The sequence below is a fragment of the Mirounga leonina genome, unplaced genomic scaffold, assembly GCF_011800145.1.
Source record: "Mirounga leonina isolate KUSES-001 unplaced genomic scaffold, KU_Mleo_1.0 Mir_129, whole genome shotgun sequence".
In the NCBI taxonomy this organism is placed as follows: Eukaryota; Metazoa; Chordata; class Mammalia; order Carnivora; family Phocidae; genus Mirounga; species Mirounga leonina.
The window spans coordinates 40,601,007-40,623,060 of NW_023270323.1; the positions used below are offsets into that span (position 1 = coordinate 40,601,007).

General features: G+C 41.6%; 1 protein-coding gene across 4 annotated transcripts in view; it reads right to left on the reverse strand.

Moving 5' to 3' along the window:
• Positions 1 to 2,164: 2,164 nt before the first annotated feature.
• Positions 2,165 to 22,054, reverse strand: part of SPATA18 (spermatogenesis associated 18) — a 38,155-nt gene continuing 18,265 nt past the window's right edge. For 2 of the 4 annotated variants that reach the window (XM_035004999.1, XM_035005001.1), the window contains 9 exons: positions 20,086 to 20,181; positions 16,701 to 16,937; positions 14,683 to 14,959; positions 12,173 to 12,331; positions 11,161 to 11,336; positions 8,030 to 8,153; positions 6,151 to 6,234; positions 3,614 to 3,659; positions 2,165 to 3,318 (listed from right to left, as the gene is read on the reverse strand). In XM_035004999.1, coding sequence (XP_034860890.1) covers positions 3,311 to 3,318; positions 3,614 to 3,659; positions 6,151 to 6,234; positions 8,030 to 8,153; positions 11,161 to 11,336; positions 12,173 to 12,331; positions 14,683 to 14,959; positions 16,701 to 16,937; positions 20,086 to 20,181 — 1,207 coding nt within the window. In that variant the 3' untranslated portion in view covers positions 2,165 to 3,310. Of the gene's footprint in view, positions 3,319 to 3,613; positions 3,660 to 6,150; positions 6,235 to 7,979; positions 8,154 to 11,160; positions 11,337 to 12,172; positions 12,332 to 14,682; positions 14,960 to 16,700; positions 16,938 to 20,085; positions 20,182 to 22,054 lie in introns of all 4 variants that reach the window. The other 2 variants (XR_004679221.1, XM_035005000.1) reach the window with 2 other exon arrangements.

Sequence of the window (22,054 nt, forward strand, 5' to 3'; positions counted from 1 at the left end):
TGGACAACTGTCTTCTTGCTGACATGGCGGGAGGGATGAGGGAGCTCTCCAGGGTCTCTTTTATAAGAGCACCAGTCCTACTCATGAAGGCTCCACCCAAATGACCTAATCACGTCCCAAAGGCCCCACCTCCAAATACCATCATTTTGGGGATTAGGTTTCAACGTATGAATCTAGGGGGAGACACAAATGTCCAGGCTATAGCAACCATTTCTGAGATGAGGCTGCCTTTTGGAAAGAGAGAACTCTGGCTGGCCAGTAAGACTGCTCACACCAGACACAGCAGTAGAAGAGATGAAAGCTGGTTTTCATGCCTTCAACTACCCCATTCAAAGGGGAAAAAGCCTTCCCATTACATAACCCACTGACGCTAGTCGCCTACTCAGGGCCCTCATGGTCCCTCTGTCCCTTGTCTAAAAATGAATTATCATTGCTTAGATTTTATAAAAGGTTTTTTAACACAGAACACAAAGTAATAGTTGCATGGTTTCAACATACACTAACTTTTCCAGAGATGTGCTTACTATGTAAATCAAGGCATGACTAAGATTTTGTTCAAAACTTTATCAGGAGTTGTCCATCATTTCAGAATATCATAACTGACGCTGTTCGTGATATTGCCAATACAATGCACATTGGCCTGCATTTGTAGCTCATGACTACCTACAGGTGTAAGCATCTGATGACTTAATCTTATCATCTAGGATGGCAATACCGAAGCTTTCTTACTGAAATACATGTTATTAAACACTGCTTTTCCTTTTCTCTGCTTTGTATTAAAGTTAGGATACTATACTCATTATTTAAAAGTACATATGCATTAACATTGAATTTTATTTCACAATAATCAGAATATTTGTCATAAAGGGGCACTGAATCTGGGAGGGTTGAGAGAACAACTAATCTCCTCCAACCTACTCACTCTAAAATAAAACTGAGGGCGCCTGGGTGGCTCAGATGGTTAAGCGTCTGCCTTCGGCTCAGGTCATGATCTCAGGGTCCTGGGATCGAGTCCTGCATCGGGCTCCCTGCTCCTTGGGAGCCTGCTTCTCCCTCTGCCTTTCTCTCTCTCTCTCTCATGAATAAATAAACAAATAAATAAATAAATCTTTTTTAAAAATAAATAAATAAAAAATAAAATAAAACTGAGACTCAGAGAGGTGGAGTAACTTTTGCTCAAGTCCACAAAGCAAACTGATGACCAAGTCAGAACTGGAACTACCTAAACACCGAGTCCTCCTTCCAGCAGCTGCATTGCCTCAATGTGATGACTATGTAAAAATACACAGGGGGAGAAAAATCAACCTCACACTTCAGAATGAAGTTGGTGACCATTAGACCCAAGGGACAGGGATGGAGGAGGTCCCTCCTCGTGTCTAGCTACCAGCACAAGGGATAAGATGGGTTTTTTTTTTAATTTTATTTTATTATGTTATGTTAGTCACCATACAATACATCATTAGTTTTTGATGTAGTGATCCACAATTCATTGTTTGCGTATAACACCCAGTCCTCCATGCAGTATGTGCCCTCCTTAATACCCATCACTGGGCTAACCCATCCCCCCAACCCCCCCTCTCTAAAACCCTCAATTTGTTTCTCAGAGTCCATAGTCTCTCATGGTTCATCTCCCCCTCCAATTTCCTCCCCCTTCATTTTTCCCTTCCTTCTCCTAATGTCCTCCATGCTATTCCTTATGTTCCACAAATAAGTGAAACCATATGATAATTGACTTTCTCTGCTTAACTTATTTCACTTAGCTTAATCTCCTCCAGTCCCATCCATGTTGATGTCAAAGTTGGGTATTCATCCATTCTGATGGCTGAGTAATATTCCGTTGTATATATGGACCACATCTTCTTTATCCATTCATCTGTTGAAGGGCATCTAGGCTCTTTCCACAGTTTGGCTATTGCGGACATTGCTGCTATGAGCATTGGAGTGCATATGGCCCTTCTTTTCACTACATCTGTGTCTTTGGGGTAAATACCCTGTAGTGCAATTGCAAGTTGGTACAACCACTTTGGAAAATACTGTGGAGGTATCTCAAAAAATTAAAAATAAAGCTACCCTATGACCCAGCAATTGCACTACTGGGATAAGATGGTTTAGAGAAGTTTTTGCTTTGGGTTTGTTTGTTTGTTTTGTTTTGTTTTTTCACCTACAAAGCACTAGGTGCTAGTTTGGGCACTGAGTTTATGCAAACAAAGCTGTGGCCAATTCAGAGTTTCTCTCCAAAAGGCACACAGAGAAAGCAGTCATTTGTGAGGCTTGTGTTTAAGACCATTTTAAGTGGTGGGGGGGGGAACAGACAAAACATTACTTATCTTGGGAAAGCTACATTCCATTAGAACTTGAACTTTTTCAATAGTCCTTCACAGTCAGGAAATCAAGGTATATTCGCTCAATTTAAAATCAATAAATGGTACCCCTAGTTTTAAGCCCCGCATTTAGGTATTTTTAGTCAGATGCAGTTCTTAGGAGGTCTGAATTTGCAAACAACCAGATGGAATAGATAAAGCACATGTCCAGATCGCTTCTATATGTAACATGTACATTAAAACTGTATGAAACATTCCCACGAGATAAACACAAGGTAATTACCATTTCTCTCAAAGCTGGCTTCTAGCCACATTACTTCTGTGCATTTATGAAGCAAGAACATTCTGTCAGGTAAGTAGCTTTGGCATTGGTACCCAACTAAACCAAACAGGGCATTCTCAAAGCAGGAAAAGAGAAGCAAGCCAGTGAACTCTATTCTCTGAAATCAACACCATCTACGTGTAGCCTGAAGTCACTGCTACCAGGACAAGTTCCCCAGCCTGGGATTAGGGCTGTCTTCCAAACAAGAAAATTATAACACTCAATATTGTTTTCAAGATCTAAGCTAATACCAGCAATTATAATATTTATGATCCATCTGTAAGCTAAACTGACTCTATCTTTTGAACTCCACATGGTAAAGATCTTCCACTTAAGTTTCTACAGTTGCCATAAAAGAGCCTAGTATTTGAGGATGAAAACCCTGAAGGACTTTGCTTCCAATGAATATGATCCTAAACACCTATGCAATTGTTCTTATCAAAGTAATGGAATTTGTATCTATAAAATATAATAGAATAAAATAAAATGCAATATATCTGAGGTTACAAACACGCTAAGCCAAAACATTTAACTCTCCGTGTGGAGTGATACACAGAATTGCGTTTTCACATTATCTTAAGTGAGTTCTGAGGCAGGCACAGGAGACAGGCACTGGGGAAGTTAGCTGGGGCAGATGTACTGTAGCAAAGGGACATGTCTGCTGGCTTTAAAACCCTAGGGAGAAAAACAAACAGTTCATGATTATGGTCACTTTCTTAGACTTTCTTTTGGAAGGACCTAAATGAAACTGGGGTGGTCAATCTGGGTTTACATCAATAAAACCTCTCAATCAGAGGCTCCTCCCATGTCACCCGTGGGACCCACTTGGGCACCATCAACAGGAGGGCCCAGAAATGAAGGTGTGAGGTGGAGGTCAGAGATGTTCCTTGGGAAGCGAAACATTCATTTTGCTGCACAGGGCTGAGTGTTAAAAAGAGCATTAAAAAGCTGTCTAAACCATCCCACTTACTCGGCAATCCACATCTTATTGGAGAAGGGCTCCGGCTTCGAGATATCTGGAAAATACAAAGGAGTAATGTGAATGACACAGTAGATGGACCTCAAAGAATGACTCCCTTTGATATTTTATTCCTAAAACCAGCTAAATGGTTAGTTGTTCTGAGGCACTTTACAACTATGATGTCATCCCTGAGGTTGAGCAATGCGATTCCTCTTATACGTCCTGAAGTAAATGGGCAATCAATTTAGTTTAAATCATGTCATTCATTAAAATCTGGGCTCAGTGGCCTACGTTTGTTTGTTTGCTTGTTTGTTGGTTTTAATAGTTGCTGAAGATTTTGAGATTGGATGCTCAGTGGCCATACTGAATTCAATGCTTTCCAGAAAATAATTAGTAGTAGTAGTACAATTAACCAATTAAAACTAAAATGATCAAATACTCTCTATCAGATTTTTATATGAATCATGTCATGTGTCCAAAACCCTGTCCTATGAAGGAGGGTCCCTGGGGAGCCAGAAAAGAATCATTTTCCAAATCTCACCTTTGCTTTCACTAAGCAAAAGCCACCGCCTATCCCTACAAACCTGTTATGGTTCAGAAATAACTGACTACAAGCAACATCTTGCTCTGAGCTTTCAAAAACTTTAGATAAATAGGCACTAACAAAGATGAAAGCTATTCTGGATGCATCAAGACCTCAAATAAGCCAAAAAACCAGGCTAACTAAAAATATTTGTATTTTATTTTGCAGGTGTATCCAATCACTATAAGAAGAGGACGGTGGAAAGGGGCAGAGTGGGCAGCGCTTTCACCATTAATAATATATTTTAGGGGCACCTGGCTGGCTCAGTCAGTAGAGCATGTGACCCTTGATCTCAGGTTCATGAGTTCAAGCTCCACATTGGGCGTGGAGCCTACTCAAAAAAAAAAAAAAAAGAATGTATTTTATTCCCTCTAAAGTTTGAATTATTTGGTTCGCCTTGGGCACAAAGTAGGAAAGAGAAAGACGGGGTGTGAAACATGCATAAGGGCTTTGTTAGAGGGACATTGCCCACCAATAAGCCTTCTAGTGAGAGTCCAGAGGAAAAATTTGCCATGTCTGTGAGTGCTATAGGCGTCTAATATTGCTCTTCAATAAGCCATGTCCTCTTAGAATAAGGAGATTGTGACTTTTCCAGGATAAAATTCTCAAGATTTCTTTTTTATTTTTCAGTCCACTAAATGCACTATCCTCTTGCTTTTACCCACTGTAAATACTTATTCATGAATACGGGTAAGTAAGTTATATTAAAATCTCTAAGAGCAAAAGATCTGTGTCAGATTCATGTCTTTTCCATTTTGGGCTATTTCCTCTTTCTGGATATTCCTCCTTAATTTCCCAGCTCATTGAAATTCCATCCAATCTAAAAAGCCAAATCAAGTACCAACTTGCCCATGAACCCCTTCCTCACTACCAAGTCCAGAAAAAGTCCCTACCTCCTCTCATGGCTCTAGTCCTTCGTGCCTCTTATATGGATGATGGCATATACCACACTCAGTTACTTTGTTTAAATCATATTGATCTTCCTTTATTGAAACCCATTCAGGGAAGAGACCGTGTTTTCATCATGTTTGTGTCCCCTCTCTGCAAATCGAGCATCCACCAACAAAGGAAGGAATATTTGGTAAAGAGCATGCTGAAGTAATAGACGCTCACTAAACTCAGAAAACTAGACCTTATTAATGGAGGGTGGGGGGGCGGTTGTTTTTGATTTTGTTTTACAGAGGGAGTTTTAGAAGTTTATAGCTAGAGTTGCATTACTGGAGATAATTTCAGAGAAGTGGAGCCCTAGCTGTTGTTCTCCTCCACCACTCTCCCTAAAACAAGATAGAGCAAATATTTCAAGAATTTTTATTCAAAGGAACAGAAATTGTTAGCCTATCTGGTGTCCAGAGGTCTTGGTATTCAAAAGGCATGGACTAAATATTATTTGTTGAATAAATCAACAGTGGTGACTCTTAATAATGTTTTTGGTTTTCAGAAATGTTTTTGCTGTTATTTTTTTTTTGACAGAGGTATCAGTAATCCTCCCAAGAACTAATACACAAGGATGCCAGTGTTATTCTTCTTACTTTGAAGCGTGGACGAAAATTAATACCTGCAATGCCCTTTATACAGTATTGAAATCCAGACCATTTGAGCAATTTCTCCAAAACTCATGCAATACGTTGAAGAGGAACCAAGGACCTGTGTTTAGGTCACTCCCATCCTATATAAGATATATAAGACTATATCTATTGCTCATTTTCATTCTAAAACAAAAATAAAACTATGAAATATGTAAAGTCTATTATTCTTCGAAGTAATTAAGAAAAACATGACCTCTACTTCCTTCTTTCTAGAATGATAAGTTCCTTAGCCCAAGGGAGCATAAAAATCAGTTTGGGGTTATTGCAACACGTTCTCTTTCTACATACAGACTTATAATCACCTCTTGTATAGGTGATGATTGGAGATAAGAGTGTCAACCAGAAGATGCTTTGTGTAAAAAATATTAGATATATACCGTGCTTAAACCAATACGGCTACGGGGGCAGACGGGACTTAAACTCCTGCTTCGACATCGACTTACAGATCGAACTGAATTCCACTAAAAAAAGAGAGAGAAATAGCAGTTTGTGAAAGTTCACCATGGCTTAAAACAATATGCATATCCTAAAGAATGAGAGGTTTTGCTGATATGATTACACTTGGCCTATTACTGGGGATCAATCAGCATGAGACACACTTTTCACATCTTACAGCTGCCCAATATTTGACAATAACTTTAGGGTATTTCTCAGATGAAATCCCATGACAGTGAACTTTGGAATATTCAAAGTCTCGGTGCTAGAATTTTGTTTTGATGAGTAAATTGTTAGAAATTACATTCCAGCTTGCAAGTGTCAGAGAATGTAAGCCCCATGTGGGCAGGGATTTGGGTCTCTTTTGTTCATTGCTGAATCCCCAGCACCTAAACACAGTGCTTGGATCATAAAAACATTGTTGAATGAAATGAATTAATGAATGAGGGAGGGAGGGAGGGAGGGGGTCACCATTGTTGCCCATCTATTAACTAAATTAATGACTAAGAAAACGATATTCACTATAATGAGATTTTACTAGCAAAATCCTTCTCACAAATTTCCCTTCATTCAACTTTTTCCTTTATTCCAAGTACTTCCTTTTAGGATTTTCACATTTTGTTTTAGGAGTTTAAGCTGGGATAAATGTTGGCGATATGCTTGAGGAGAGGAAGAAGGAAGTTTAAATGCCTATTTGATGTAGAATATACGAATAGTGGCCATTTCCTCTCCCTCCCTTCCGAATTGCACTACAGAGGGTCTACAATTAGAGTTTCTTAGCAGAAAGTGATAGTTGCAGGAACAAGAAGCATGTTTTATGAGCTCATTCATCATAGACCATGTGTGGCTGTCAGATCAACCCAACCCAATTTCTGTAGGTTCAACTTCCATAGCACAAAATATTTTATTGAGATACTATTCACTCTAGTGGAATGTTTCAGCTGCAAAAACCCTTAAGTTCTTTTAAAATACTCTACTCCTGTTCTCCTTATATTATGAAAAACTGCCATTAAAGCACTTCCCTATTCTCTTGTTCAAAGAGAACAGGAACTGAGCCCACCCAGATGGTGGCTTTGCACTGGACTGAATAGCTTCCGTTTAGAATTCACTTAATTCTTTCTAGGAGGGGCAGGATAAAAACTCCATTGTGTGAACTATACAGAATATCCAAGCCCCCGTGGCCACCCAACCCCCACCACCACACACATTAATACACTTTCATAATTACGACTCCATTTTGAAGGTTGCCCAATTATTTACCATGTCCAAAACATTTTACAACCAATGCATATAGGAAGCAACCCTCCAAAACTGTTGGGCTACTCTCTCCCCACCTCCTCTGCCTTCTTTTTTTTCATCCCTTCCCCCTCCCTACACATCATACCAAGGAGAGAAAAACAGAGTACATTCATCGTTTCCAACATGGGTAATGGTCAGTAAAAATTTGGCCAACTGTTTTCCTGAAAGTTAATTGATCCCTTCCCAATGCTTAGAATTATAGAGGGCCTCCAATAAGATGAGCTCAAAGAGCTTTACCCTTATGATAGCATATTTCTAAGATGGAGGAACCAAATAGGACTAGTTCCATCTTATAAATAAAGCAACAGACAAAGAAGTTACTGCCAGGAAATTATGAAGAATCATGGAGGAATTAAAGAAAAGAATCTCTTCTTTGCCAGCCAGTCCGTTTCCCCTCCTTTGTATGAAGCCTTATCAAGCAACTCTTTAGACTTCCTCTATAGAATCTCTGGGTTTAGAAATGTTCTCGAACTTGTGAATCAAACACTTGGGATGAATTGTCACTATGCAAGGCCACCGTACAAAAGCCCCTCTCTTGGTGACAGCTTCTCCCTTCATAATGACACAGTCATTCTCCATGAGAGCAGGCCACACGTGATAGAGGACCAAGGGAGCAGTGAAATCAGAGTCATAGCTGCGATGGTACCTATTTTAAACACACAAAAGAACAAAAAAGAGAAGTTAAGCAATGATGTAGTGTAACTGGAGGACATCAGTGTAAATTCTCATTTTCTATTATGCTCAGTCTAGATGAATATGGATCCTGATTCTGTTACTGAAGAGATGGTTGTGGGCTCTTAGAATGGGAATCAATGATAACAAGGACCCAACATGGACTCACACAGAACAAGTTCTGTCAGACTAAACTCGTTCCTTCCCTTCTCAGAATTATAAGTTGCAGGTCAGGGAAACACTAGAGACGGAGACCATCTGAAATCCTGTAGGCACCCTGAAAGATTTCTCATGCTATCTTTGTGGGCAAAATAAGAAAAATAGAGGTGGATGATTGACTTAAGTAGATGGATTAGAAACTGGTTCAATGATCATACCCAAAGTGAAATAATTAATGAGTCAATAAGACCTTGAATTCAGCTCTCTCTCAATCGTTCGATAAGTAACATGTTCATCAATGACCTGCATGAACTATAGATAAACCACTCAAAGGCTAGGGATGGGTAGGAAAAGAGAAATAAAGAACAGTATCAAAAAACAGTTCAAAAAACAGGAACAATAAGCTGAATCTAATAAGACACAATGTAGTGCAGATACGTATGAGGTTCTATAATTGAGTCCAAAAAGCATATAGTTGCACAGATAGAGGCAATAAAAGGCTTAATCACAGTACAAGTAAGAATAACAGGTTTCAGTTGAACTCAGAATGATCAACAACAGTGTTATATAACCGAAAAACAAAAAACAAAAACAGAAAACACTAGTACAGATTAGCGGGATTAAGAGAGAATAAGAATGGAAAGGGTATTAGTCTCTCTAAGCTGCTCCATTCAAAGCAGAGGACTACATCTAGTGTGGAGACTTAAAAAGGAATACTCAGAAAAGCATGGAACACAGGCCAAAGAAACTGATCTATCAAGAAGTCTCAAATCTCCTTTACATGGAAAAACCCAAAGCCATGAGGCCAGAAGTAGGAAGATTTGAATAATTGCTTCAAATATGTGAAAAGCTGTCAGGTTTTTTTGGTTTTGCTTTTTTGTGGTTTTTTTTTTTTTTTTTTAAGGATTAAACTTGTTCTACGGGGCGCCTGGGTGGCTCAGTCGTTAAGCATCTGCCTTCGGCTCAGGTCATGATCCCAGGGTCCTGGGATCGAGTCCCTCATGGGGCTCCCTGCTCCTCGGGAAGCCTGCTTCTCCCTCTCCCACTCCCCCTGCTTGTGTTCCTGCTCTCGCTATCTCTCTCTGTCAAATAAATAAATAAAGTCTTTAAAAAAAAAAAAAAAAACCTGTTCTATGAAGTCCTCGAAGTAGAACCAAATAGTCATTATTAGGAGCTCTAGTTTCAGCTCAACAGCCTTTCAGAGGTACAGGCTACAGAGTGCACCAAGAGGCAACAATTTCCGTCTGATTAAAGGCATGGAAGCAGGAGGACCCCAGAGGTCTGTGAAGTGTGCAGATTCCATAAAGTAAATTGGGTGAACATTTCTGAGTGGTTCTATGCATTCTCCAAAGGAGAAAGGAATAAAGGAAGGGGGATGAAGAGAATATGTTCTGTAAGGAAATCAAAAAGCTCAATTGCAGTGTAATGTTCTAATAGCAGCTCTTCCATGAGTGGACACGTGTTAGGAGGAATGATCTGAAAGAAACTAGAAACAGGGCAATGGCAGGAAAATATGGCAAGCTAGAAGGCAGTTGGAAACACCATCATTGTGATTTGGATAAGCAAAAGAAATGTATGTAGTCTCTGTCATCAATAGCTTGTAGGGATATTGGGCCACCACCACCCCATAACTCTATAGACTGAACAAAGACCAAGAGCTAACATTTATTGAGTGCTCAATGCATGCCAAGCAGTGTTCTTTAAAAAAAAAAAAAAAAAAAGATTTTATTTATTTATTTGAGAGAGAGAGAAAGTGCACAAGCAGAGGGGAGGAGTAGAGGGAGAGGGAGAAGCAGACTCCCCGATGAGCAGGGAGCCTGATGTGCGGCCCATTCCCAGGACTCCAGGATCTTGACCTGAGCTGAAGGCAGCCACTTAACTGACTGAGGCACCCAGGCGCCCCCATGCCAAGCAGTGTCCTAAGTACTTTATCTGAATGAGTTCGACTAACCTTCTCCAGCCCTAAGAAATAGGTATTATTATTTCCCCCATCTGACAGAGAGGGAGCTAAGGAACAGAAAAATTAAGTAGCATGCCCCAGATTATAGAGCTAATTGGTGGTAGAGCTGGGATTTGAACCCGAGCAGCTTGATGCCAGAGCCTCAAGCCTCAGAATGTTCTTAACCACTAGCTTGGCCTCTTCCCAGTAATTTCCAGCTGTATCATAAGAGCCCATAAAATTTCAGTAAAATGTTTTAAATTAATTTAATTTCTTCTAATTTATATAGGAAACATTTACCATGTAAAAGTTGATAGAAATCTAATGGACCGAGAGAGTCTCAAGTGCTAGTGTGCACAAGGAACACCTAGGTGTTTCTTAAATGGCAGATTCTTGAGCCCCACTCCAAACCTACTGCATAAAATATCATGGGGTGTGATCCAGGAAACTGCCTTTTTAACAAGACTTGGGTACTTCTGACACAAGTGATATATCTCTATGCCGTACTTTGAGAAACCTGGCCTAAATACTGCAGTAGAAACCAGTAAAAAGTAATACACATTTGTATGTATGTAGCGCCTTTTTTTAGTGTTCCAGACAGGCTCCAGGTACTCACTAGTTCTCCCCAAGACCTTTCCAATGCATTCAATGGAAATGATTACATCACCTCTGAATCACATTTGACTGAGAAAGAAAATGACCCCAGGAGAGGGGTCGGCCCCCTGGCACAGAGAAGTATATGGCAGGGCCTGGAAGTCACGTCATGTCTATTGATTTCCCCACCCAGAGTTCTTTTCCCTAAATTGTTTCCAGGAAATAGAGAAAAGTTTATTTATTATTTAAAAAAAAAAAATCCCTTAGCTTCTGCTCTAATGTCTCTTACTTGCAATCATTAAAAATTTCTCCATCCGCCCCAAATGCAATATCTAGGGGTGGGTCTAAAGCCTGCATGGCAAAGGCAATGCAACATATCTCCTGGATGAAGTCACTGAGGAGGCAAAAGTCAACTTCAGGAGGAAATGAAATCTTGGGATTGACATTCATGGCTCGGATCACATCCTGAAAAACAAAAAGATGGCATCACCTTGTTACCAACCTGTGACAAGAAGCTCTGACATCCAAAGGGGGTTATGTCAGGTGGGGGGCGGAGAAAGAGCACATGGGTAAAGACGTTGTAAACTAGGAAAGTCGCACATGTGCTGGAGGAGAAAGACTCACTAATGGGGAAGGAGGAAAGATGATGCGGAGGACAGATGGCATACTAAAGGCCAAGAGAATCCTCCCCCTCAAAAAAAACTAAAGCAAACACCCTTAGTGGGTTTTATTTATTTCCTCAATTCTCTATTCTGGGCAAGTATAGGAAGTGCCAACTTGTTCATAGTGTAGAATAATAGCAATTATAGTAGCTTGCCCTTATTGGGTGTTTGCTGCGTGCCAAGTCTTGTGCTAAGCAAATTACTTGCTTGTTTTTCCTCTCAAGAACTCTGCGGGGGTCATGGACATTGTTGCTCCCATTTTAAGGCTGGAAAGCTGAAGCACAAACAGGTGAAGTAAATGTGCAAGGTCAGACAGCTAGTAAGTGACACAGCCAGGATGCAAATCGACACCCACCTTCCCCAAAGCTGTTGCTCTTAAGCACTATGGTATTCTATCTCCAATATTAAGAACCCATCGGAAGAATAGAACTATAAAGGTCAGACTATTTTTTCTCCGCATAAAATGTCTAAGAAACGGCCGATAATGACTGGTTCTACAAAGTCAACTGGATGCTGCTCCTTTCTGCTATCCCGTTACGTAAAAGCAACCCTGAGCACTGGGTGGATTTCTGAGGTGTTAGTATTCCACATAAAGGGCAGCAGGAGCACGCCAGTCCTACTAAGAGACCCAACACTTACGTTAACACTGCTTTGGGAATCATATAGATCGAGATGACAAATGATATAATCCAAGACGGCATCCTCAAAGTTACTCGACCCCGCGAGAGATGGTGTCAACGATTTCCTCACGCGGATCTTGAAATGCCTGAATGCCATTTTAGCTACATGGAATGCCTCCTGCACGTAAAAATGCAGCAAATTTATTAGGTAGAGGAAGGGGAGTAAAGAAATCCAAAGCAAGGAATGAAGAAAGAATACCCACCAAAAATTCAACATCGTATGGGTCTTCTGATCACTAAACACAGTTGGTCAAAACTAATTTTAATCTGGGAGAAAATACATACCTCAATTTTGAAAAGTACATAAACACATCTACGACTATGCACGTTCACTAATTTCAAGACAGTTGATCCTGGGAATCCTGAGTGCAAGAGGCAACACAGTGCAGAGGTTCAAGGAAACAGATCATCTGTGGTCACATAAACACTTAAAAAGTGCTGGTTAGGGGCGCCTGGGTGGCTCAGTTGGTTAAGCGTCAGACTCTTGATTTTGGCTCAGATCATGGTCTCAGGGTCATGGGATCGAGCCCCATGTAGGGCTCTGTGCTTAGCAGAGTCTGCTTCTCTCCCTGTGCTCTTTCTCTTTCTCTCTCGAATAAATAAATAAATCTTTTTTTAAAAAGTGCTGGCTGATGCTATGATCCCACCACAATGTCAAGGTCCAGAAATGAAATTATCAATCTGTGTTTATGTTATACAAAGACACATATCAAGTATCTGGCATGTTTCCTGGCATATATTAATTCAACAAATATTTATTAAATGCCTGTTATGTGGCAGGCACTGAGGAAACTCAGTTATGCATGAAGGTCATGGCCATTAAGCTTACAGAACTTTAACCAACTTCTTAATGAAATGAATCACGGCTGGTAAACTTTTTTCTGCAAAGAGCCAGAGAGTAAATGTTTTAGGCTTGCCTAAAATACATACAGTCTCTTGTCACATTTTTTTTTTTTACAACCGTTTAAAAATGTAAAACCATTCTTATATTCCTAGCTCTCAGGTGGTATTTTCCTTAGAAATAAGGAAATAACAGACCAGGACAAGATCTATCCCACAGGTCATAGTTTGCTGAGTCCTGAAATAAATTAATAACTCAGGATAATGTTCAGTAGACTCTGATAATTCTGGTCTCATACCAGTGTTTCATTTTCTTTTTAAATATTAACTGTTCTCATTTCTCAAAATGGACCCTTAGTATCTCAGTATGGTATCCACAGAACAAATACCTTTGCTTTGAGAATTAAGGATTATATATGAGCACTTTTAATCTGCCATCCTCAAGTAACTCACATACTAGCAGTTTAGTAACTTCTCTTAGCTCAATAAACGGAAGAGTTAACAGCCTTCTGATTTTTTTTTTTTTTTTTGAGAAGGGAAGGAAATCATCTGGAAGATTCAGTGCAAATCAACATAGTATATATTCATTTGAGATAATCCTCTATTTATGGATACTTCTTCAACAAATGCCTGATCAAAATAAATATTGATATATATGAATAGTTCTTGACTGCGAAAAATTAGCCATCCCAAATATTTGTGAAGGAAAGAAGGAAGGAAGGAAGCAAAGAAGGAAGGAAGGAAAGGAAGGAAGGAAGGAGGGAAAGAAGGAAGAAGGGAAAGAAGGGAGGGAGGAAGGAAGGAAGGGAAGGAAAGAGGGAAAGAAGGGAGGAAGGAAGGAAGAAAAGAAGGGAGGGAGGGAGGAAGGAAGGAAGGAGGGAAGGAAGGGAGGAAGGGAGGAAGGAAAGACGGGAGGAAGGAAGTAAGGAAAGAAGGACGGAAGGGAGGGAGGAAGGAAGGAAGGAGGAAAGGAGGAAGGAAAGATGGGAGGAAGGAAGGAAGGAAGGAGGGAAGAGAGGGAGGAAGGAAGGGAGGGAGGGAGGAAGGAAGGAGGGAAAGAAGGGAGGGAGGGAGGAAGGAAGGAGGGAAAGAAGGAAGGAAGGAAAGAAGGAAGGAGGGAAAGAAGGGAGGAAGGAAGGAAGGAGGGAAGGAAGGAAGGGAGGAAGGAAGGTAGGAGGGAAGGAAGGAAGGAAGAAAAGAAGGAAGGAGGAAAGGAAGGAGGGAAAGAAGGAAGGAAGGAAGAAAAGAAGGAAGGAAGGAAGGAGGGAAAGAGGGGAGGAAGGAAGGAAGGAAATGAAGGAAGGAGGGAAAGAAGGGAGGAAGGAAGGAGGGAAAGTAGGGAGGAATGAAAGAAGGAAAGAAGGAAGGAGGGAAGGAAGGAGGGAAAGAAGGGAGGAAGGGAGGAAGGAGGGAAGGAAGGGAGGAGGGAAAGAAGAGAGGAAGGAAAGAAGGAAGAGAGGGAGGAAGGAAGGGGCGGAGGGAGGGAGGGAGGGGGGGAGTGGAAATCCCACCCTCCGTCTGTGGCCTCAGGGCCGACCAGTCCCTTAGGCCGTCCCGTTGGGCTGACGCCCGTGCTGCCCCCCGCGGGGCGCACGGGCCTCTGGGCGCAGCCACACGAGTGTCACCTACCACTGCGGCGATGTAGATTACGCGCTGCACGGTCTCGGCTTTGTCGATGCAGCGCCGCAGCAGGGACTGCGCATCCAGCCGGGCCTGGGAGTAGGCGTCGCTGAACCGGGACAGGAGGGCAGCCTTGCGCGCCACGTTGGACATTTTGGCGCGATTCGGGGACGGGCTCCTGATCTTCACGACCGCGGTGGCGGGGCTGGTGGAGCGGCTGCGGCTGCGGCTGCGGCTGCGGCTGTGGCTGCGAGGGCCAGGGCTGGGAGTCCGGCTCCGGGCGGCCCTGTTGGTAAGCAAGAACCAGCCGGAGAAGCGCTCTGATTCGCTTCTCTCTCATTCCCGGCCCATGACCTGCAAGTGATGGCCAGGAGCCGTGCGCCCTGCTGCCCCAGGGAAAGCAGCTGCCCCCCGCCCCCCGCGGCCTCTCTGCCCGGCATCAAATACGCGGTCATCCGCTCTGGATCTGCACAGGGAATTTGCACCTCATTTTATCCTTTAAGCAGCCCTTCGAGCTCAACATCGATTGTTGGCCATTTCAAGGCCAAAGAACTAGAGGCTCAGAAAAGGAAAGTAACACTGGTGGCAAGAGCCAGAGGGAGAAAGACCAGCTTCTCAGTATTTCTTACCCCAGCCTTGGGGTACTCACGTATCAGAGGCTGATACGTGAACGTATGAACACTCAACCGTGAGAAAGAAGATCTGCGTTCTCGTTCTACAGCAGTGGGACCGTTCGCGCTCATTTCTCCCCTCCAGAGTCTGAGTTCTTACCTACAACATGCTCGCCCTCTTTCTGGTTGGGAGGGAGGGCCTGAAAGATCCAGTGGGCTAATACAGGTGGAAGTGCTCCGTGAATTGTAAAGCACGGCATCAGTGAACGGTATTGCTATCAAGTACAAAGTAAATTCTAAAGGAAATGGGTCCCTAAGGAGGGAAGCGTAGAAGATACTAGGAAGCAAACGTTTCTTCTACAAAGCCCGCCCTGAAGGTGGAGCAGAGCGAAGCGAAAACCCTCAACAGTAGTCTGCCAATTTCCATGGTGCGAGAAACTGCCGCCGCGACCCATTTCGAGCTATGAATGTGACATCACACTGAACTTGGAGGGAGGCAGACGTGCACAGAATCAGTTCTAGGGAGCCAGGACAAGCTAGTACCAGCACAACATGGCAGAGTGACTCCCCGGAATGAAAGGCTAAGGTGGCATTTAGGGGAATGGGGACCAGGGTGGGAGTGGCTTTGATAGCTTGGATCCCCGCATGCTGTGGGGCTGAGGGAGGTGGTGGGTGTTAAAAAGAACAAGGAAAACGCTCCAAGAAAAACGTCCCGCTCTGTCCTCACGTAACTCCGAATGACCTGTCTTAACATTCTGTCCATCAGTAGAGAGGGATGTCACAAGAACACTCACCTACACACTTCATCAGACAAAATGAGCTATAGAAAGTAAAATGACATTTTACTTTCTATAACTATAGTTCTACAACTATAGCTGGCCAAAGATACAATCTCCTATCTTCATTAGCTCTCTGATTCTCTGAACAGATGGAATGGGGGCGGGGGGGGGGGTGGAGTATGACAATAGAGATGGAATAACATCCACAATACTAGGTGGAAGGGTGAATTTATACAAATAATGTATTCTAGAGACCCCAGAGAGGGACTGGCAGGCCTCAGAGAACAGGACCCTCCTATTATGGAACATTCTTCCGGCATGGGTACCATGCATGTCTGACAGGCCCACCCAAATCTGCTTTCAAGCCAAAGAACTATCCTCTCATCTCACATATCTCTCAGTTTCATTCCTTGGGCTTCCATGTCAGCCCCAAATCAATTAGTGCCCAAGCCTGACAATCCAGGAGGTATTTTCTCTCTCTGGAAGAGGGCAGTTAGAGAAAACAATCCGTTTCAGTTCAAAGTTTCCCATATTGTGGGGGTTTGGGTGCAAGATGTCCTTTCATTTTTTTTCCAAGCCACGTTTTACCACTACCAAAAGGAACTTAAATGAAAAGATCTGTGAGAATTGGTCAGACCTTCCTTGAAGCACAGATTTTTCAGCAGACAAAACAGCTATCTCGTCCTTTAGCGTCCGGAGCTGTTTCTCATAATCAGAAATCACTTCAGTCCGCTGCTCTACGCCCCACTTGTCAATGCCCCGCTGGTCCAACCTCCTCTGCTCAGAGGTCCTCGGCTCCGTACACCGATGCTCCACACTTCTATGTTCTACGTTTCGGTGGCGGGATTCCTCCTGGACTTGAAGAGATTTAAGCCTGAACAGAAAACAAAAATTAAGGAGGAAAGAAAAGAGAAGGAGGGAAGGACGGAGGAAAGGTAATAGCAACAACTGGCATACCTAACAACAGAGGCTACTCTACTCAGCAAAGCAATTACTGCGTTGGACAACTCTGATGGAAACGCACGAGGAACAAACACAATTCAGAAAAGAGCAGAATTACCAGGGTTAGAGTGCCACCCCACGTCTGCAGCTTGCATGAAAAAAGGCTCCTGAGAAAGGAGTATGTACGCAGATCCTCCAGCAAAAGCAGAGTGGGCCTATAGTCATCCTGTTCTATATTAGGCTGATCTTAACTGCACAGAACTCTGGAAGCATCAGACCTCCAAAGCCTAGGTCCAGAAGCTGGCCAAAGATACAATCTCCTATCTTCATTAGCTCTCTGATTCTCTGAACAGATGGAATGGGGGCGGGGGGGGGTGGGGGGTGGAGTATGATAATAGAGATGGAATAACATCCACAATACTAGGTGGAAGGGTGAATTTATACAAATAATGTATTCTAGAGACAAAGCTTCAGAAATAAACTTAGCATCCTTATAAAGATGCAGAGAGGCATGACTACCTAAAACAGGAGCAAACCCACACAAAGAGAACGTGCTGTGATGAAAAGGACAATGATATAAGATGAAAAGGTAAGGGCTAAGATTAAGAAGGACACAGAGAAGCTAAAAATGCAATAGCAGAATTAAAAGCTGCACTGGAAACGGTAAAGAACAGAATCACTGCTACAGGAAATCACTCAATTATAGGGTCAAAGAATCTGAGAAGTTCTATCAAGTAGGAAATAAGAGATGAAAATGATGGTGAGAACTCTTAACCTAAGCGGCCTGAGGTGACCTCTGAAAATGGCCCGCTATTCGCTTAACCTAGAAAACCCTACAAAATCATGCACGTCAGGAGGTTCAAATCTTCATGTTCACTTTAAGAACACATGTGAAACTGCCCAGGCCATCAAGGGTATGCAGATCCCAAAAGCCACGAGGTATCTGAAGGACGTCACTTTGCAGAAGCCATGTGTGCTATTCGGTCGCTACCCTGGTGGACCTGGCCAAACAGTGGGGCTGCACACAGGCTCAGGGGCCCAGGAAGAGTGCTGAGTTTTTACTGCATATGCTTAAAAAGGCAGAGAGTCATGCTGAACTTAAGGGTTTTGATGTCGATTCTCTGGTCATGGAGCACAACCCAGGTGGGCAAAGCCCCCAAGATGCGGCGAAGAATTTACAAGGCTCATGGTCAGATTAACCCCTACATGCGCTCTCCCTGCCACATGGAGATGGTCCTTACTGAAAAAGAGCAGATTGTCCCTAAACCAAAACAGGAGGTTGCACAGAAGAAAAAGATATCCCAGAAGAAACTGAAGAAATAAAAACGTATGACCCGGAAGTAAATTCTGCATTGAATAAATGCAAATAAAATTAAAAAGAGAGAGAGAGAAAAGAAAATGATGGTGAGGGGGAGATAGAAGTAGAAAACAGAGCAGTGCTCCCAGCTACAACAGTGAGGGTGTTCCCAAAGAAATCAGAACAATGGAACATGTGTGAAGGCAGCAAAAAGGTATTTGTGTGTGTGTGTGCGTGCATGGGTGTGTTTTAATACAACCCCCACTTGCTTTTTGGGGGGAAAAATCAAAATTAAGATCAATGAAGGTATACCCACTTACCCCTGTCAGAATAGCTAGAATGAAAAAGACAAGAAGTTATAACAAGTGTTGGTGAGGATGTGGAAAAGGGGACCCTCGTACACTGTTGGTGGGAAGGCAAGCTGGTGCAGCCACTCTGGAAAACAGTATGGAGTTTCCTCAAAAAGTTAAATATTGAAATCTAATAATTCCACTACTGGGTATTTACCCAAAGAAAACAAAAACACTAATTTGAAGAGATATATGCGCTCTGTATTTATTGCAACATTATTTACAGTAGCCAAGATATGGAAGCAAACCATGTCCACTCATAGATGAATGGATAAGGATGCGATATATGTATATGTGATATGATGTGATATGATATATATATTTATATATGTATACACACACAATATATATAAATATACATACAATGGAGTATTACTCAGCCATAAAAAAGAACTAGATCTTGCCATCTGTGACAACATGGATAGACCTAGGGTGTATTATTCTAAGTGAAGTAAGTCAGAAAGAGATAAACAAATACCATAAGATTTCACTTATATGTGAAATAAAAAAAATGAATCAACAAACAAAAAGCAGAAACAAACCCATAAATACAGAGCACAAACTGGTGGTTGTCAGAAGGGAGAATGTGGGGGGATGAGTAAAGGGGGTGAAGGGGAGTGGCAGGCATAGGCTTCCACATATGGAAGAAGGCACAGGAATAAAAGGCACAGCATAGGGAATATAGTCACTGATATCGTAATGGCATCGTAAGGTGACAGATGGGAGCTGCACTTGTGAACGTAGCATAAGGTACAGAGTTGTTGAATCACTATGTTGTACATCTAAAACTAATAGAATACTGTGTGTCAACTATACTTTGATTTTAAAAATTCAAGGAAGATATAACCTTAAAGTATGTGTTTATGCTCTCCTTCTAGAAATTTATATTTAGAGAATTATCTGAAATTTAAACTAACATTTGCTGCAATAATTATCACAATGTTATTTCCAATGTTTAAAATCAGTATCAAAGTAAATGTTCACTATTAGGGAAATATCTAAATAATGGAACATGATGCATCTATTTAAAACTAAGTCTTGCACTATTTTTTCTTAGTAATAGAGAAAAACAATGTTAAGTGAAAAGATGGGGTCCAAAATTGTATCCTTATGCTGATTTTGTAGTAATAACTATTTTTTTAATGTATCAATTGGAAGAAATAGCAAAATGGTAACAATAACTGGCTCTGGAATTTTGAGAGGGTTTTTGGGTTCCTCTTATACTCTGTTGTACTTGGAAATTTTTCTATAGTAGACAGCATTTTTGTAGTAAGAAAAAAATTATATAAAACAGTAATAAAACTATTGCTGCCTTTCCTCTTTGTGAACAGCTTCTTTCATATTGTAATGGAGTACCAAAAAGCTAAATTCAAAGATCAATCAGCAGACTGCAATAATCCTGTCTTTTTTTTTTTTTTTTTTTTTTTGCTTACTGCTTTCTTAGCTGATTTATTTCCTCCTCTGCAGCCAAAAGGGATATGGCTGATCTGTTCTTGGTTTCTTCAAGAGTCTTTTCAGTTTCAGCCAGACTGTAAGAGAAATCAGTAACTTAAGACAGATTTTCCAAAATTGGCAGACTTTCCAAATCAAGGCATAGGTTGTCCCAGGAACTTTTGGCATATGATATAAGTTCAACAAAAACAAGATCAAATTATGAGACATCTGCATCCAATCAGATACTATTGCAAATATTATGGTGCGCTTGTATGCAAAAGCATGCTAGCATTCTTTCTCAATGTCAAATGTGAAGACATTATAGAGTGGCTACCACTAAATAGCTATGTAATAATTATTAACGTTAGAATGTAAAGGGCAAAGAAACTTGTTCACTTCCTCCTTCTCACCCTCCTAATTCATCTGCTCAGCACACCAAATCTTCAGGCTGCCTCTCCCTATAAAATCTCCATTTTCTGCAATATCCCAATACCCTTTTCTGCAGTATTCTCATTACTTTGCACCATAGAGTTGCATTTGATCTAATTTTCCCAGACTTCCTACATATAAAGAAAAAATTGTTTGCCCACCTACAAAGAAAGTCTTCCACAATCACACTTGACTACCAAGTATTTCATGCCTCTAACTTCCACCACTTATTGAGCATGATTTTCCTGAGTTTTCAACATAGCTAGGTCATTGTGAGTTTCAAGGACTCTCTTCATTATAGGCAAATCATAACAAATCCTATTATTTCTTTAGGTCTATCTAAAATTTAAAAAGAAATGGATGTGTATGGATGACATTGGATGGAGACCAGTGGTTCTCAGTTAAGTTGCCCTAGTCCAGCAAGAGATCATAGGTTGGCAAAGGTTTCTTGACTTCTTGGACCCTACCTCCCTGTACTATCCAGGCTCTTTCATCTGAGGCTGAGAGGTTGCAGTTGCTATCTAAACTCACACCTGTCTTCTTCCTTCCTTTTAGATGGAAGAATGGAAGGTCAAACACTGGGGTCCTCCCCTAGACAGTGAAGCAGATAGAGAAATGATGGGCTAGCAGGATTCCTACCAAGTCCCCACAGATCCCGACCAATCAGGCAATGCAAGAGGTGGTGTGATTACCCAGTGTTCCTTCCCATCTCCTTCTCCTCCTCCTCCCCTAACAAGTGCCCACGCAACCTGTGAGTGTTCATGCAAATGTCATCCCTGACTCTCTCAAGCCAAGTGTGTCTCCCCTTCTCTGGAGCACCTCCAACACTTGGTTCACACTAACAGTCTCATTACAAATACACTGTGAGCTACTTAAGGGCAAAAATTATTTTTTATCTTTTTATCCCCAATACCTAAAATAGTGCCTGTAACACAGTAGAGATTTTTTTAGTTGAAAAATGAATGAACACAATGTCTAAAGTCTTTTAACAAATGCCAAAGTAGCAATAACTTCATAATAGGGCTACTGGCAATTAAGAGGAAATTGCTGTGATTTAATTCAGAGGTGACTATGTTACAGGGTTTTTAAAGTATACATGGAGAAGAAAATGAACATTTTTGTCAAGAGAAAACTGTAGAAAATTAAAAGGAGCAAATAGACCAAGAAAGGAAGGAGAGTATGAACAGGAATAAAGTAGTTATGTTTTTCTCTTAAGGCATGGCACACCTGGGTGAACACATGTACATACAACCAAACGTACATGCTAATTTGGCACCCTTGAATGATATACAGAGAGAAGAAAGGGAGGTACATTCATGTGCCAAGCATTATTTTAAGCAAGTTAATGTATTTTACTTATTTTTTATTAGGGATTTATTCATTCATTGAGGATATATCATGTGGCAGGCATGATGTTGGGTGCTGGGGATACAACAGTGTCAGAATAACAGATACAAGACAGGGGCGCCTGGGTGGCTCAGATGGTTAAGCGTCTGCCTTCGGCTCAGGTCATGATCCCAGAGTCCTGGGATCGAGTCC